Genomic DNA, 15,003 nt, shown 5'->3' with positions numbered 1-15,003 from the left:
ATTAGAAGGTCCTGCTCAGACTCATTAATGACCTCCTAGTTGAACTGATGAAGTGTGCCCTTGAAGACCATTTGGAAGCTACAGCTAGCACAGGATTTCCATGTTACATGGAAAAAGAGATAACAGATGTCCAAGCTGGTTTCAGAAAATGCCAAAGAACATGAGACACTATTGATGTTGCATGCTGCATAATTGAGAAAGCCAAGTAATAAAAAAAAAGTTACTATGTGCTCCATTGATTGTAGAAAGCTGTGGAATGTGCTTAGAAAAATGGGAATCCCAGAACATCTTATTGTCTCAATAAGAAACTTATAATACAGATCAAAACATCCACAAACAGACAGAACAGGGCAAGATGACAATGGCAAAGAATTTGGGGGGAAGAAAAGCTTGTTTCCATCGATTGAGGCTTCTTAAAATGTGGTCAATTCAATTATTTGTAATGAATGTTTTATGAGGTACTTTTTATGTATCAAAACTGGAGGAAAGGGGTTTGTCACAAATAAAAAGACAAGAGGCTCTGATGTTTCTTAAGGTACTGGAGACATAGTCATGGTGGCTACCCAAGATATCCATCTGATTATTGCTAATTTCCTTTTCTTACGATTTTTCTGGTTTTGCTGGATTTTCAGTGTTATCAAATTTATGCTGTGCATTAATGCAGAGGCATTAAGAGTCTTAACGTACATTCACACATTCATTACTTTGAGTCAAATTTAGCTCCTGGTGACTTAATGGACACATCCATGCTGTCTTCTTGCCAAGAATGTAGAGGTTATTGGCCACTGCATTCTTCTGGCTTCTTTTTACAGTGTTCCAGTCTAATTGACAGCTGTTGACTTCAGTGGTGATCTTTCATCTAAATCCTACTGGAAAAGGAAAGCTCATGGGGGCTACATTTCTGAAAATGTACTCATTTGACATTCTTAAACTCCTAAAGACAAGAGGTGGCTATCATATATCTGCAGCACTCGTATCATTAGAAGCCAAGCCAGTAGCACAACTTTGCGGTGCCTAGTAGAACCCCTTCTTCAACTGTGTACCATTGCAACTTTTATAATCCAAATTTCTTAGATCAGCTCATCAAGTTCCAAAATGTGTTTATAATACCACCCAGTGACTAGAGTCAGGCTTCATGAAAGTGAGAGTAGAGTGTGGATGATCATACTGAAGTATTGGCTCAGACTGTGCTTTTTTTCCCTTTGGCCTTGCCCCATGAGTGATAATTTTTAGTGTGCATGAAAACAGGAAGTGGCAACTGAAAACTCATCCATAGGCTTCTCTTTAGGCCTTCTACTCAGCATGGGAAATGATCAGGCCAAAGCACTCATTAAACAGCATGTAGCAGAAACAGAGCACCAATTGGATCAAGTCAAGACCCAATATTTATTTGCTATTGAATCCCAACAGGTACTCTGCTTCCCTTATGGCACCTAACTAAACATAAAGTATCTAAACTTTGTGTTGTGTGTCAACTTTGCCCTTTTCTGGATCATGAGACCCTGTGCTCACTCACTCATACCCTGGTCATCTCTCATTTGAATTTTGCAACATGTGCTAAATGGATCTATTCATTAAGTGTATTTGGAAACTACTAATTCGACTTTATTGTAAGGCTATATTAACAGAATCTTGTAAATTTGAAGGCACAAATTTCTCATCTCCACTTTTTAGTGCTTCATCCACTTGTGTGAGTCCTTCCTAAGTTTATTTCTTTGACGGTTGAGTGATTGCTGGCTCCTGCCTCTCTTGTCTGATTGTTATCTAGGCAGCTTCTTCTTCCCCCAAAGTCCATTATAATTGGACTGATACAGGAAGATTTCTTCTCCAGAAAGACAATGCCCCTATGACTCTGGATACACAGAAACAACACTGTATATTTTCAGACCTGTACAAGTAGTCTTTGACTTACGACCACAATTGAGCCCAAAATTTTCATTGTTAAGCAAGACAGTTATTAAGTGTCTTGTTACATTTTGTCCCATTTTATGACTTTCTTGCCACAGTTGTCAAGTGAATCACTGTAGTTATTAAGTTACTAACAAGCAAAGTCAATAGGGAAGCCAAATTCACTTAACATAGTTGTTCAGTGAATTTGGCATCCCTATTGACTTTGCTTGAGAGAAGGTCACAAAAGTTGATCACATGATCTGGGACACTGCAAATGTTATAAATATGAGTCAGTTGCCAAGCTGACAGTTGACCAGGCGGATGCTGCAGTGGTCATATAAAAAACAATCATAAGTTAATTTTTTTCAGTGCCGTTGTAATTTTGAATGGTCACTAAATGAATTGTTGTAACTTGAGGACTACCTGTAATACATTTGTACTAGCCTTGTCTCACATAGGACAATTCTACACAACCCTGCTTAAAATTTGTCAGATTAACTAGTTTAATGAATATCTAGCTAGCCATACTAGAGAGCTCTGTAATTTGGGAGATATAGTCTAACAAGCTTTCATGCATGGGAAATGGCCTGAATAATTATTTGCAATGCAAAACATGAATCTGTATTGTTTAATGGAGTAGATTGCTAATATTTGCTATTTGCAGGTTGAGTGGGTGGGTGTCATGCCCCTGGTGGAGTCTGACTCTGAGGAAGAGGAGTGGGAGTGTGGCTCCAGAGGTGGTGGAGGAGGCTGGGGAAGGGCAGAGGCCGGCTGAGCAGTCAGAGGAGGATCTAGGCCCATCCCCTATCCATCCTAGGTCACGCAGGGAGGAGAGGATCAGGGAAAAGCGAGGTCTACTCAAGAGGAGATTACCATGATCCTCCTCGTGGCTTGCAGGTGGGAGCTATGTATATAAGTTTGCAACTGCTCAGTTAGAATTGCTGAAGTCAATTAGTGTTTACCTTGAAAGAGGTTTATCTTTGCTGGCGTTCTTCTCATGGACTTTTCTCAGTTATTTTCCTGGAGTTTATAATTAGTTATCTCGGCTTGCTTTAGAACTCTCATCAATGCAGTTTGTTTTGGTTTTCCTGTTTGCCTCATTATTTACTTTTGTGACTTTAAACTGTGCCTAATAAAACAGTGAAGTTAAGTTGAAGGCTTTACCGGACTTTAATATATGTTTTGGGTTTTGGGTTATTTTGAAAGACTACGGGTCATCACAGTGGGGATAGGAGAAAAGAAAAGTAAGAAAACTTCTGAGCAAATTAGTAAATTGTTTTGTTCATGTTGCAACTTCTAGATGTTTACTTTTTTGTCTTTTTCCATTTATATGTTAATTTAAATACTGTATCACAATTGTTTATCGGTTTGTTTAATATATCAGAAGTATTTGGACTTCTTCAGTCTGTGTTTAAAACAGAAAAGTGAAGTCTTTATATGGCCTCTTTATATGGCTTCTAAATGCTGCCATAATATTGATAAAATATTAGTAGCTGAAATGTTACTGTAGCTGCAGATAACTTAATGATTATGGTACACCTTTTTATATTTTTAGGACAGGAAGCTGACCAAAGCAGAACAGCAGAGGTTTAAAGAAGAAGCTGAAATGCTGAAGGGGCTACAACACCCCAACATTGTCCGATTTTATGATTCTTGGGAATCAACGGTTAAGGGAAAGAAGTGTATTGTTTTGGTAACTGAACTGATGACATCTGGAACACTGAAAACGTATGTATTTCCTGATTTTCTCATTAACAAAACAAATATTTGCAGAATGTTTTTGAACATTGTTTACAATTGCCAGTAGTGTTCTGGACACTAACCATATTGTTGTTGAATTATCAGTTAGGCAGCTCAGTATCTACAACATGCAGCAAACAATTAGGTCACTTTATGGTTCTTCTAAAATATATCAAAATATCCAGCTGACTGAATTGTAGTTGTTTGCTATCTAACTTATATAAAATATGTTTCATGGAAGTACAGTGAGTTAAGAAGCATTAAGTTTAAATGCGGTATGAGTCAGTCAGTAATTAATTCTAAGATTTAATTTAATATATTTTAAGCCTACCTGATATGGTGAATGGAATAAATAAAACAATAATGGAGTATGATAAATTGTGAGCTAACACTTCTGTTTTATGATTGGTTCAGTTAGCAAGACTGGAGGGATGGATGGAAGCATTAGGAAAAAGCAGAGAAATTACTTGAACAGTATTTCATGGCAGCATTGAAGATGAAATATATATATATTTAAATGCTTTGGTGTTTCTAGAATTACTGTTTTCAAGCTGATTTATGTCTTAACATGTTTTTAATTTGCTGTGTTATGCTTAATTCACTGCTTCTAAATGATTCATAGTGATTTCAATGGATTGGTTATAGTCAAGAAAGAATTAAGATGTATTAGGATGATTATATTGCAAGTATAGAAGCCCATTAAGTAAGTAAAAATTCTTTATAAAATAGTGTTACAGATTACATGAAATTTATGCCACGAAATTTTATCTTATGTTTCGTGGTTTTTCTTCCTTTTACCCAAATATTAGTAAAAATGAATTGATAACTTCTTGAATGTAAGAATATTCAGTAAGAGAAAAGATAAATAATAAATATTAAAATGTCAAATACTTTTATTCCTGCATTTGGTGTATTTAGAGTATCTACTAGCGCTATTGGTTTTCTTTGTGAAGAAGATATATTTGTAACTACTGTAGGAGGATTGTCATGATCAAGCATTACGTTGGGTTTTGAGGCTTTCCTATGAACTGCATAGCTCATGATCAACTAATCCCTTTTTGAAATTTAAAGCAGCATGGATTGGGATACAATTTGTATTGCCAGAGTTTTAGGGGAAAAATTGTAATAAGATATTTCTTTTCTCTTTCTCTCAATCTATGTACTACTAAAACTCTGCTTTATGCTTGTAACTTTCAGTTAGGTAAAACAGTGCATTGTAGGCAACAATATTTGAATCAATATACCTCAAATGGACTAACTTTAAAAAATTCATCCAAACACTGGACTCCTGCGATTTAAATTTGGCAAAGTTGTGGCCTTTTCAGCACTGCCACACTGCTGTGGTCAGCTGTAATCACATGATTGTCATTTTCAGCTCTCTGCCAGCTTCCCACAAGGAAAGTTGATAGGGAAGCCAACAGGAAGTCAAATGTAACTCCTGCTCCCATTGTTTTTTGTTTTGTTTTGTTTTGTTTTGCTCATCCATGGTTATTCTGTTTCTCTGTTTAGCTTAGGAAAGCTAAACTAGTTTAATAATGATAACTTGGAATACAACTCAGGATTATGCAGTTCCTGAGATAAGAGAGTGTACCATTTTATGGAACCTCTGAGGGTTGATCATGGCACATAGAATCTTGATTAACTTAAAACTATGTATTTATTTAATGCATAAATGCTTTTTGGCTTTCTCCAGTCATACTCATTTCTTTACAGGTATTTAAAGCGTTTCAAACTCATGAAGCCAAAGGTGTTGAGGAGCTGGTGCCGACAGATTTTAAAAGGGCTACATTTTCTGCACACAAGGACTCCTCCTATCATCCATCGTGATTTGAAATGTGACAATATCTTCATCACAGGACCTACTGGTTCAGTGAAGATAGGGGACTTGGGACTCGCTACCTTAATGCGCACTTCATTTGCGAAGAGTGTTATTGGTGAATATACTGTAAATGTGTTTGGTATTTCTATTGGGCAGCTGCTCTCTTTGTCTCTTTGCCATCTATAAAGACAGGAATCTGCAACGACATATAAGTCAAAGTTGCTTTACACTGTATAGTTAAAATAGATGTCAAAAGATACATCAAGCAACAGGAAATATAGTGATAGTGCCTTTAACCTGCAGTCACAATTTAAAGTATATAAAGAGCTTTTTCCAAGAGAAAATTCTCACCCTCACGTCTAATATAATAGATTAGCATAGTGTAACCACAAGGCACACTCAGTCTTAATTGGTCTATTTGGATTGTTTTCCTCTGAAGTACTTTTCTTTAATATATATATATATATATATATATATATATATTCTTAAGTTTTCGCGGGTACTTACATGTATGGTATTCAGCTTTGTTCAGGTGTTTTCCCACATCATTATAGTTGTGCTTTTAAAGTTGTAGCAACCTGAAAGCATGAATAGAAGAGATGATTCCACCAGACTGTCAATTATTTGGAAGCCTGCACTCACAAACAAAAAAATCTCCACACTACAAGCCAGGCAAACACCTACGCACAAACAGATCCCCCCTGATACCTCCAGCTCAAACACACCCCAACCAGGCACCCAGATGAAACCTAGCTTCCTAATAAATGACAGCCGTCCATTTACTCGGAGCCAAGCTGCACTAAAAGCCTCCAATACAGGAACACAATGTTGCCAGCCAATCAAGACAAAAAAAAGCCACAAAACAGACAGAAGATATTAGAAACACCAATCAAGCAGAACACAGCAAACTCCAAGACCAATAAACACAGACCAAGACTCCCTACCAATCAGGATGAAGAAAAAACCATTCTGGCACAGCAGTAGGCTAGTCCCAAATTTAAAACTGAAACGGCTGTGAAAGTCTGACTCACAGACGAACACAATACACAAGCCTGATGATGGCAGATGAGATTCTGCCGAAACGTTGCTACAACTTTAAAAGCACAACTACAATGACGTGGGAATATACCCGAACAAAGCTGAATTTATATATATATATATGTGTGTGTGTGTGTGTGTGTGTGTGTGTTTTCGGGTTTTTCTCCCGCGTAAGATTGGAAGTATCTAGGCAACGTACCTAACATGAAGAATGACACCAGACCCACACCCATGAGAGCCACACAAGATGCCACCACCACACTTCCACGTAGAAAGCAGACTCACACCCACACAGAAGATGAGACATGACCACGGACCAGAAGCCGCACTGCAGCTGCATCACTACCCACCTCAAACCCCTCCGAGCCATACATGAAGCGAACTGACACCCACCATGAAGATGCGGCATGACCATGAACTCGAAGCCAAACAGCAGGATCACAGCTCACCAGCTCAAATCCCCCAGCAACTAAGACTAACCTGAGCACAACCAAGTCCCCACCTGAACAGAACACGCCTCCAGCCAATCAGAACACGGCCAACCCCCAACCAATCAGAACACAGCCAAACCCCCAACCAATGAGAACACACCCCACCCAATCAGAACACAGCCAAGCCCCCACCCAATCAAGTCACACCCCCACTAGCAGTTAAAAGGAAGAAGCAGCTGCAAGCTCACATCACTCTGAGAAGCACAGAGCCGAAGACACAAGCCTGAAGATGATGAATGAGACTTCATCGAAACGTTGCCTAGATACTTCCAATCTTACGCGGGAGAAAACCCGAATAACCAAAGATCCACATACAAATACCATGAGAACCTCAGAAAACACACACACACACACACACACACACACACACACATATATATATAAATCTATAATCTATATATAAATCTATAATCTATATATCTATATCTATATATCTATCTATAAATCTATATCTATCTATCTATATCTGTCTGTCTGTCTGTCTGTCTGTCTATCTATCTGTCTATCTATCTATAAATCCTGCTTCAGCAACTGGTACTTCCTGTTTGCTTGTAGGTAAGAATCCATGCTTGGAAAACAAATTCATTATTAATATATTGAATATTACAACATAGAAATAAGCAACTCTTGGTAAATATTCATTGAGTGACCACAATCTAATGTGACTGTAATAACCCATTGGTTTTTCTTATCTTTTATTTCAGGAACTCCTGAATTCATGGCTCCTGAGATGTATGAAGAACATTATGATGAGTCAGTGGATGTCTATGCTTTTGGAATGTGCATGTTAGAGATGGCAACTTCTGAATACCCATATTCTGAATGTCAGAATGCAGCCCAGATCTACAGAAAAGTAACCAGTGTAGGTGCACAATTCACTTCTTCAAGAAGGCAAACCTGTATAAGATGGGCCTAAAGCAAATAAGCCTATTGTGCTAAACCTGTATTGGTCCTGTTGTCATGCAAAGCAGCTACCAGACTTATTCTAGTATTTTCTAGATTTTTCTAGATTTTGTTAGTTTGCTGTAGAGTAGATAATCTTTTCAGTTGTTTCACTCCCTGAAAAAATACAAATTGCTATTTGATAATCAAATGGCAGAATGTGCAAGTTAAGCTTGTATTTTTTTAATTTATTGTCCTGAGCCAAAATGGAACAGAAACAAACTACATTTCAAGCTTTTGTCTGGGCACCAATCATTGTTGCTCCCTTTTCTGAAAATTTACCAAATGCGTTCACTATTGAATCAACAACTAACCCCACAATTCTCTGCTTGTTCTTCTGCCAGCTGGCACAGATTCTTTCATGAAGAGATCTTGAGTAATAACCAAGGGCTTTGTTTCAGGCTTCATAATCTTCTCTGACTATTGTGTACATCTTATTTTACTGGTATAGTAATCAAAATGTACAAAATACAGTTATGAAACTGGACAAGGCAATTATTATAAAAACCAGTAGGATACTGCCTATTTTTTTTCTGAATTGTTCCTCTATGTTGGTTTTATTTATTATATCTTGTTATGATATTTCCCAACTGGGTTTCTAAAGGAAACACTTTCAGGAAAATTCTATTAACAGACACTGTCTTGTGTACTCTGCTGAAACAGTCTCCTATACAGGTTGTGTTGTTCTACAATAATTTATTTCAGTGTGACCTATCAAAAAAACACACACCTTCCTGGTAGATTGTATTCCACAGGTTAGAATACCCTTTTCCTAATGTGCTGCTGTTAATGACTTTTGAATTCTTTTGAAACAGATGCCTTCTTTTTATTTCATGGTAGGGCTACTATTACTTTGTCTAATTGTGTACTGTATGAATATTTATTTATAACTGTATTTTATGTATGTGAGAAGTACATATGTAACTATTTCCAAAAAGTGATGGTCATATTATACCAGGGGTCCCCAATCCCTGAGCAGCGGACTGGTATAGTGGGTGAGCAAGCAAAGCTTTATCTGTGCATGCATCTGATCTAGGTTGCATGCAAAACCATCCCACCCCAATCCATGGAAGAGCGTTTTTCTTTCAAAACCAATCCCTGGTGCCAGAAAGGTTGGGGAGTGCTGTATTATACCATCACACTGGAATAACTACTCATCAGTACAATGGGCTTTTTTTTTTTTACATTTTCAATATTTGACAGGCAAAGACAATGTACTTTCAAATCATAATGCATATTTATCTGTTCTGGAAGGGCCATATGTATGCGCATACATATCTCCCACTCCCATGCAGGATTAAATACAGTTTTAAAAACCAAATGTATGAGAATTTTTCAGAAGGAATTAGTAAAAGCCATCAACTTAGAAAATAAGGGTAAATCATATTTAAAAAGATTCATCTTCCAAAAAATTCATATTAACAAAGATTCATATTCCAAAAGATTGAGAGCACTGCATTTATTTGGATCCTTTTCAATCAGATCTGATTTAAGAAATAATACCTGGCATTTAAAGGAAGGGAGTTATTGATTCAGGACAGACTGAAATGTTTTGTTTTAATATATGTACATACATGTGTGTGTGATAGCTAAAACTATTTCTACTATATTGGCTGCTTAGGCCTTGTATTTGTAACCTTGGGAATTTTCCATAATTCTGTACAACTGTAGAAGAGAAATCTCCAATGTAATTTTGTTAACAACTATGTCCCTTCTCTTCTAGGGCATTAAACCTGCTAGTTTTAATAAGGTGACAGACCCAGAAGTAAAAGAGATCATTGAATGTTGCATTCAGCAGAACAAGTCTGAAAGGTGGGCAGATCCATTTTTTGTCTCTCCTTACTTTGAATTGTGCAAATTAAGAGCTAGTATTTAAGTATTAATAGCTATTTGTTGTTACAGGGAAAAAATATCTGATTAAGCAAAACATTCATGCTTTAAACACCTGCATAAGTCCCTTTGAAGTCAAAAGGAATGAAGCTCATGAAGCCATATAGCAAATGAGATTTGCCTGGCTCATTTCCCAAAGGACTGTTAAGACATATATAACGAAAGTATTGCAGAAACATAGAATCAGTCAAAATGAAAATTCTTGATTTTCTCTAGTTTTTATACAGTGAAAAAATGATGGGATTCTACATTCCTCAAATTAATGCAAAAAGGAGTAAGGTTAGAAGATTAGATATTATGTTGGAATTTAAAATCTTATCCAGTTATCTTTTCCCTGTAACATACACAATGCCTACTTTAATCACTCCAAGGACTGTTACATTGGAGACCTGTTGCTTTAATTTATAAAGCCTTAGTAATAGAGAAGGAGATGCAGGAAACATTAATCTACCTCTCCTCCCCCACACTCAATAACTTGATCTCACTTCTCATGCCTCTCCCTAGCCTCACTCATGGTCAATAGCTCTCTTTCAACTTGGTCAGATGATGGCACATTAATAGTTCAAAAGTAGTCCACAATCCACTGTCTTTGAAAACTGTCCATGTACTTCTGGCTCAGCTTTATTATATCTGAAGCTTCAGTAAAATCTAAAAGAAGAAAAAGAAATTCTGTAGAATTATGTGTTTCCCCCTTTACAGGAATTTTTGCTTCACCATCCATCCTAGGCTTCAAAGTTTTTATCTTGAATGCTTTTCAGGTCTTTCTCAAAAAAAAAAGAGAGCTGATATTTGATCAGAAATTCACACATCATAGAATAAGAGATGAGTGAAGGAGGAGAATGGACAGATGGCTATTTCACCACTATTATCTGTCCACAGAGTGCCACCTGGAAGTCCTGATTAAGGTCACCTGGTCCTGCCTAAGGAAGAAGGGCTTGGATGAACATTTACTGGGCAGTGTGGCAGAATTTGTTGAGCACCTGATGCATAAAATCAATTCATTCTCAGTTGCAGCAAGTCCATTAGAGATGCTCAGGGAACAGACCTATCCAGTTATCTGGGAGAAGTTTGACCTTGTTGGATATGAGGAAGTGGACAAAGTCCTTGAGGCTGTTAGTGCCATTACTTGTTTATTAGATCCTTACCTAACCTGATTGGTAAAAGCTTTCAGAAGTGTGATTGCAGGTGGATCCAAGCAATAATTAATACATTGCTGCTGCAGGGTGTGTTCCCGGTACTATTTAAGGAAACCTTGATCTATCCCCACCTTAAGAAACCTTCACTGGATCCCACTTGTTTGAACAATTTCCATCCACTTTCCCTTGTCCCCTTTTTAGGGAAGCTGGTGGACAAAGTGATTGCCCTACAGCTTCAAAGGGTCCTGGATGAAACATTATCTGAACCCCTTTCAGTCAGGTTTCAGGTTTGATTATAGGACGGAGATGGCATGAGTTACAGTTGGGGAGCAGAATGGGGTTACTGCATCCATCCTTGCTTTTCTCAATCATTCAGCAGCTTTCAGTAACAACTGTGGTATCTTTTTGGGCCAGCTGCAGGAGCTCAGGCTGAGCAGCACAGTATTACGCTGGTTCAACTCCTTTCTTCAAGTTGGTTCCAAACGGTGTTGAGTGAGAGGTCCAGTCCATGACTGTTCCTTTGCAGTGTACTATAAGGCTTGGTGCTCTCTCTGCATCTTTTTAACATCTACATGAAACCTCTGGGTGAGATCATCCAATACCATAGGGAAGAGGTATCATCAACATGCAGATGATATCCAACTTTATATTCCTCATCTCTGGTGACCCAAGTTATGTATTGTGGCTGCCCCCTTGTAATACCTGGAGGCTGTGGGGGTTTGGATGGGGGAAAACAGGCTTCAACTGAACCTGTTAAGACAGAGTGGTTGTGGGTTCAAGGGTGCTTGGGATCTGGGGGATTATCATGTTTAGTTCTTGATGAGTTTGCACTACCCCAGGCAGACTGGCATGCCATCTGGGGTTCTCCTAGACTCGTGACTCTTTCTTTATGAGTAGGTGACAGTTGAGCATGAGAGAGCCTTTTGCAACTTTGTGTTGTGTGCCAGTTGCACCCTTCCCTGGATTATGAGGCCCCATGTGCAGTCATTCATGTCCTGATCATCTCTCGGTTGGATTACTGAAACACACTCTACATAAGCTATCCTTGAAGAGCATTCAGAAACTACAAGTGGTACAGAATGCAAGCAGCACAGACACTTCTGGAAGCCCATTGAGTGGCGCATACGACAGCACTGTTGCACAAATTGCACTGGCTGCCCTTTGCTTCTGGGTTCAGTCCAAAGTCTCAGTCTTTAAAGCGTTGTATAGCATGGGTCCTGGGAATCTGAGGAGCCATCATACCATAATGGGATTCGCTTACCCTACTCATTCCAGGAGAAAAGGCCTACTTTGCATTCTGTCTTCCAAAGAATTTTGGCTGATGGGGTTCAGGAGAAGAGCCTTTTTTGCTGTGGTACCTGCCCTCTGGAATATTCTCTTGCTGGAGGTGAAATCTGTCCCCACACTCCTAGCATTGTGAAAAAGGCAAAAAACTTGGCTCTGCTGTTTCACTTGGGACTGGCCTCGACAGGGGATGGCTAACAGAGGTTGAGATTTTCTCTACCCCTAGGCTGCTCATCGCCTTGGTGTTTAGCTTTTCTATTTATCTCTCCTAATTTTAATTACGTTGTATTCCTTCTTTACTTTTTTAATATTGTAAACAGCCCAGAATTGCTGTATTTGTGAGAGGTTTTTCATAAAAAATTAATAAATAATCAATGGTGCAGTCTCTTTATCTTATTTTTGTTTGGCATAGAGTGGGATAATTTATGTTCTCCCTTTTCATGATGAACTGCTTTGAAGACATGGATCTTCTTCAGCTTGCTTTTGAGGTATTGGGGAGTAGAAGTGGCAATAGTATGGTGGAAGTGCCTTCTGACTCCAGGAGCTGTGGGACAAAAGGAAAATCCCTAAGAATTAGATGAAGGTACCCTTTTGTAAATGTGAGATGCTCCTGAAAAGCCTATCAAGGCTAGGAGAAAGCAGGAAAATATGTGGCATTTGTGTCCTTCCACCAATGCTTTTCTGGATCCAATTTTACTGCGATAAGCAAGTGGTGAATAGAGCAAAGATTGTCTAAGGTTCATTTGACTTCATCTGACTCTTCTTTTGAGTAAATGGTGTTCTCATCTGGGTTTGTTTTATTTGTATTTAAATTATTGCTTTAATTTCTCTTAAATCCTATTGGGGGAAGGATATTTGTTCCGAACGATAAAGTATAAATACTGTATATAAAATGATATTGGTACAGGTAGTCCTTGGCTTACGGCCACAATTGAGCCCCAAATTTCTGTTGCTAAGTGAGATGTTTGTTAAGTGAGTTTTGCCCCATTTTATGACCTTTCTTGCGATAGTTGTTAAGTGAATCACTGTAGTTGTTAATTTAAGTAACGTGGTTGTCAAGTGAATATGGTTTTCCCATTGAAGGTTCCAAAGACGAATACCTGACCCTGGGACACTGCAACTGTCATAAATACGAGTCAGTTGGCAAGCGTCTGAATTTTGGTCACGTGACCATGGGGATGCTGCCATGGTCGTAAGTGTGAAAAAAAATGATCAAAAGTCATTTTTTTCAATGCCCTTGTAACTGTTGTAAGTCATGCTCTATCCGTATTATGTCAGTTTTGGAATATCTCTAAGGAAAGAATAATAATTTTGAAAAGAAACCCTCAGCAATTGCAGTAATACACATTGGGTATACCGAAGGCACATTCAGTCATCTTTCATAACTGTCTAACGTTAAATATATTCTGTTTCAGGCTATCCATCAAAGACCTCTTGAACCACGCTTTCTTTGCGGAAGACACGGGACTCAGAGTGGAGCTGGCAGAGGAAGAGGAGGATGGGATGCATTCCTCTTTGGCTTTGAGACTTTGGGTGGAAGATCCCAAGAAGCTGAAAGGGAAGCACAAAGACAACGAAGCAATAGAGTTCAGTTTCAACGTGGAAACAGATATCCCAGAGGAAGTGGCTTGCGAAATGGTGAGTATTATGGTCACTGCTTTGCTTCTTTCTGCAGCAATTTCTCTTGCCTTATGGTACATACTGTACGTCATGGGTGGGGGGAGTATTTATAAGTGTTACTCTCAAAATTGGGGAATCTCCATTTTATAAAAGAGCTATAGTTAGAAAACTGCTCCTAAAAACTGATGTAAAAGAGAGAAATGAAATTTGGATAAAAGTCATGGTGCAGGGGAAGGAAACTTACTCATCCTTGCTTCTTCCCTAACTTAATAGTTTTCTTCTCCTCCTTGTCAAGGCTACTATTCTAGGTTAACTGTAATTTTCTGTTTGCACATGAGAGAAGCAGGAAATATCCCCATTATCTCCTCTCTTTTTTTTTTGCAGACTGGAAGAATTACAAATAATTAAATTGATCCATTTTTATATATTTTTTCCTGCCTTTTGCAGTTTTATTATCTTTTAGCTTAGGGTTATAAGCAATCTAATTAATTATTATGGAAGGTAGTTTATAAATTATGGATAAATGAATAAATTAATTTAGATTCACAAAGATTTATCATGCTGAGGCTGCTAATTGTATTGTAATATCTAGAATACAAGTGCTCCACTCAATCTCCTATTTACTGATGCTTTGAGCTTTATTTACAAGGCGTGATTCTTTTAGGATACCTCATAGGTTAAGAAGGGCTGTGTTTCTTGTGTTCATGTATGTAACTTCTATTACAACTTTTAAACAAGAAGATAAAAGCTAACACAAACTTAGAAAGTATAAAAGAAAAAAGGGAAAGAAATAAAAGAAAATATAAAATGCAAGAAAATAAAAAAGATGAAGAAAAATAGAAAAGAAAGAAAGTAAAAATATAAGTGGCTTCCGATATTTGTCATAACAGTTATAAGTAAAATATTTTGACCTCCCTTCTAAGGTTATGTCATATTGCTCTTCTCTCTATAATCTATCCTGTTTAATCAACAAAACCATTATCATGTTCATTTTGGTCATTTTTACACAAAAAGTCCATAAGAGGCTTCCAGTGTAAATAAATAAATGTAATATTTTTTTCTAATCAAAGAAATTAATTAATCCATCTGTCAATTTTACTAACCATTTCTTGATAATAGGTCTTTCAATCACTGCGCATATTGTAATTTTGGT

General features: G+C 37.7%; 1 protein-coding gene across 2 annotated transcripts in view; it reads left to right on the top strand.

Annotated features, from left to right (window-relative positions):
* The window catches only part of WNK3 (WNK lysine deficient protein kinase 3), a 103,960-nt gene that overhangs the window by 36,024 nt on the left and 52,933 nt on the right, over positions 1-15,003 (top strand). For both annotated transcript variants that reach the window (XM_087956769.1, XM_026676280.2), the window contains exons 3-7: positions 3,446-3,618; positions 5,344-5,564; positions 7,683-7,840; positions 9,644-9,732; positions 13,646-13,868. In XM_087956769.1, coding sequence (XP_087812895.1) covers positions 3,446-3,618; positions 5,344-5,564; positions 7,683-7,840; positions 9,644-9,732; positions 13,646-13,868 — 864 coding nt within the window. The remainder of the gene's footprint in view (positions 1-3,445; positions 3,619-5,343; positions 5,565-7,682; positions 7,841-9,643; positions 9,733-13,645; positions 13,869-15,003) is intronic.

This window comes from Notechis scutatus, chromosome 2, assembly GCF_049901735.1.
Source record: "Notechis scutatus isolate UNSWTSFEM ecotype Mainland chromosome 2, rNotScu1.2, whole genome shotgun sequence".
NCBI classification, from domain to species: Eukaryota; Metazoa; Chordata; class Lepidosauria; order Squamata; family Elapidae; genus Notechis; species Notechis scutatus.
Note: the sequence above shows the minus strand (reverse complement) of the source record. Positions and strands in the feature narration are given on the sequence as shown.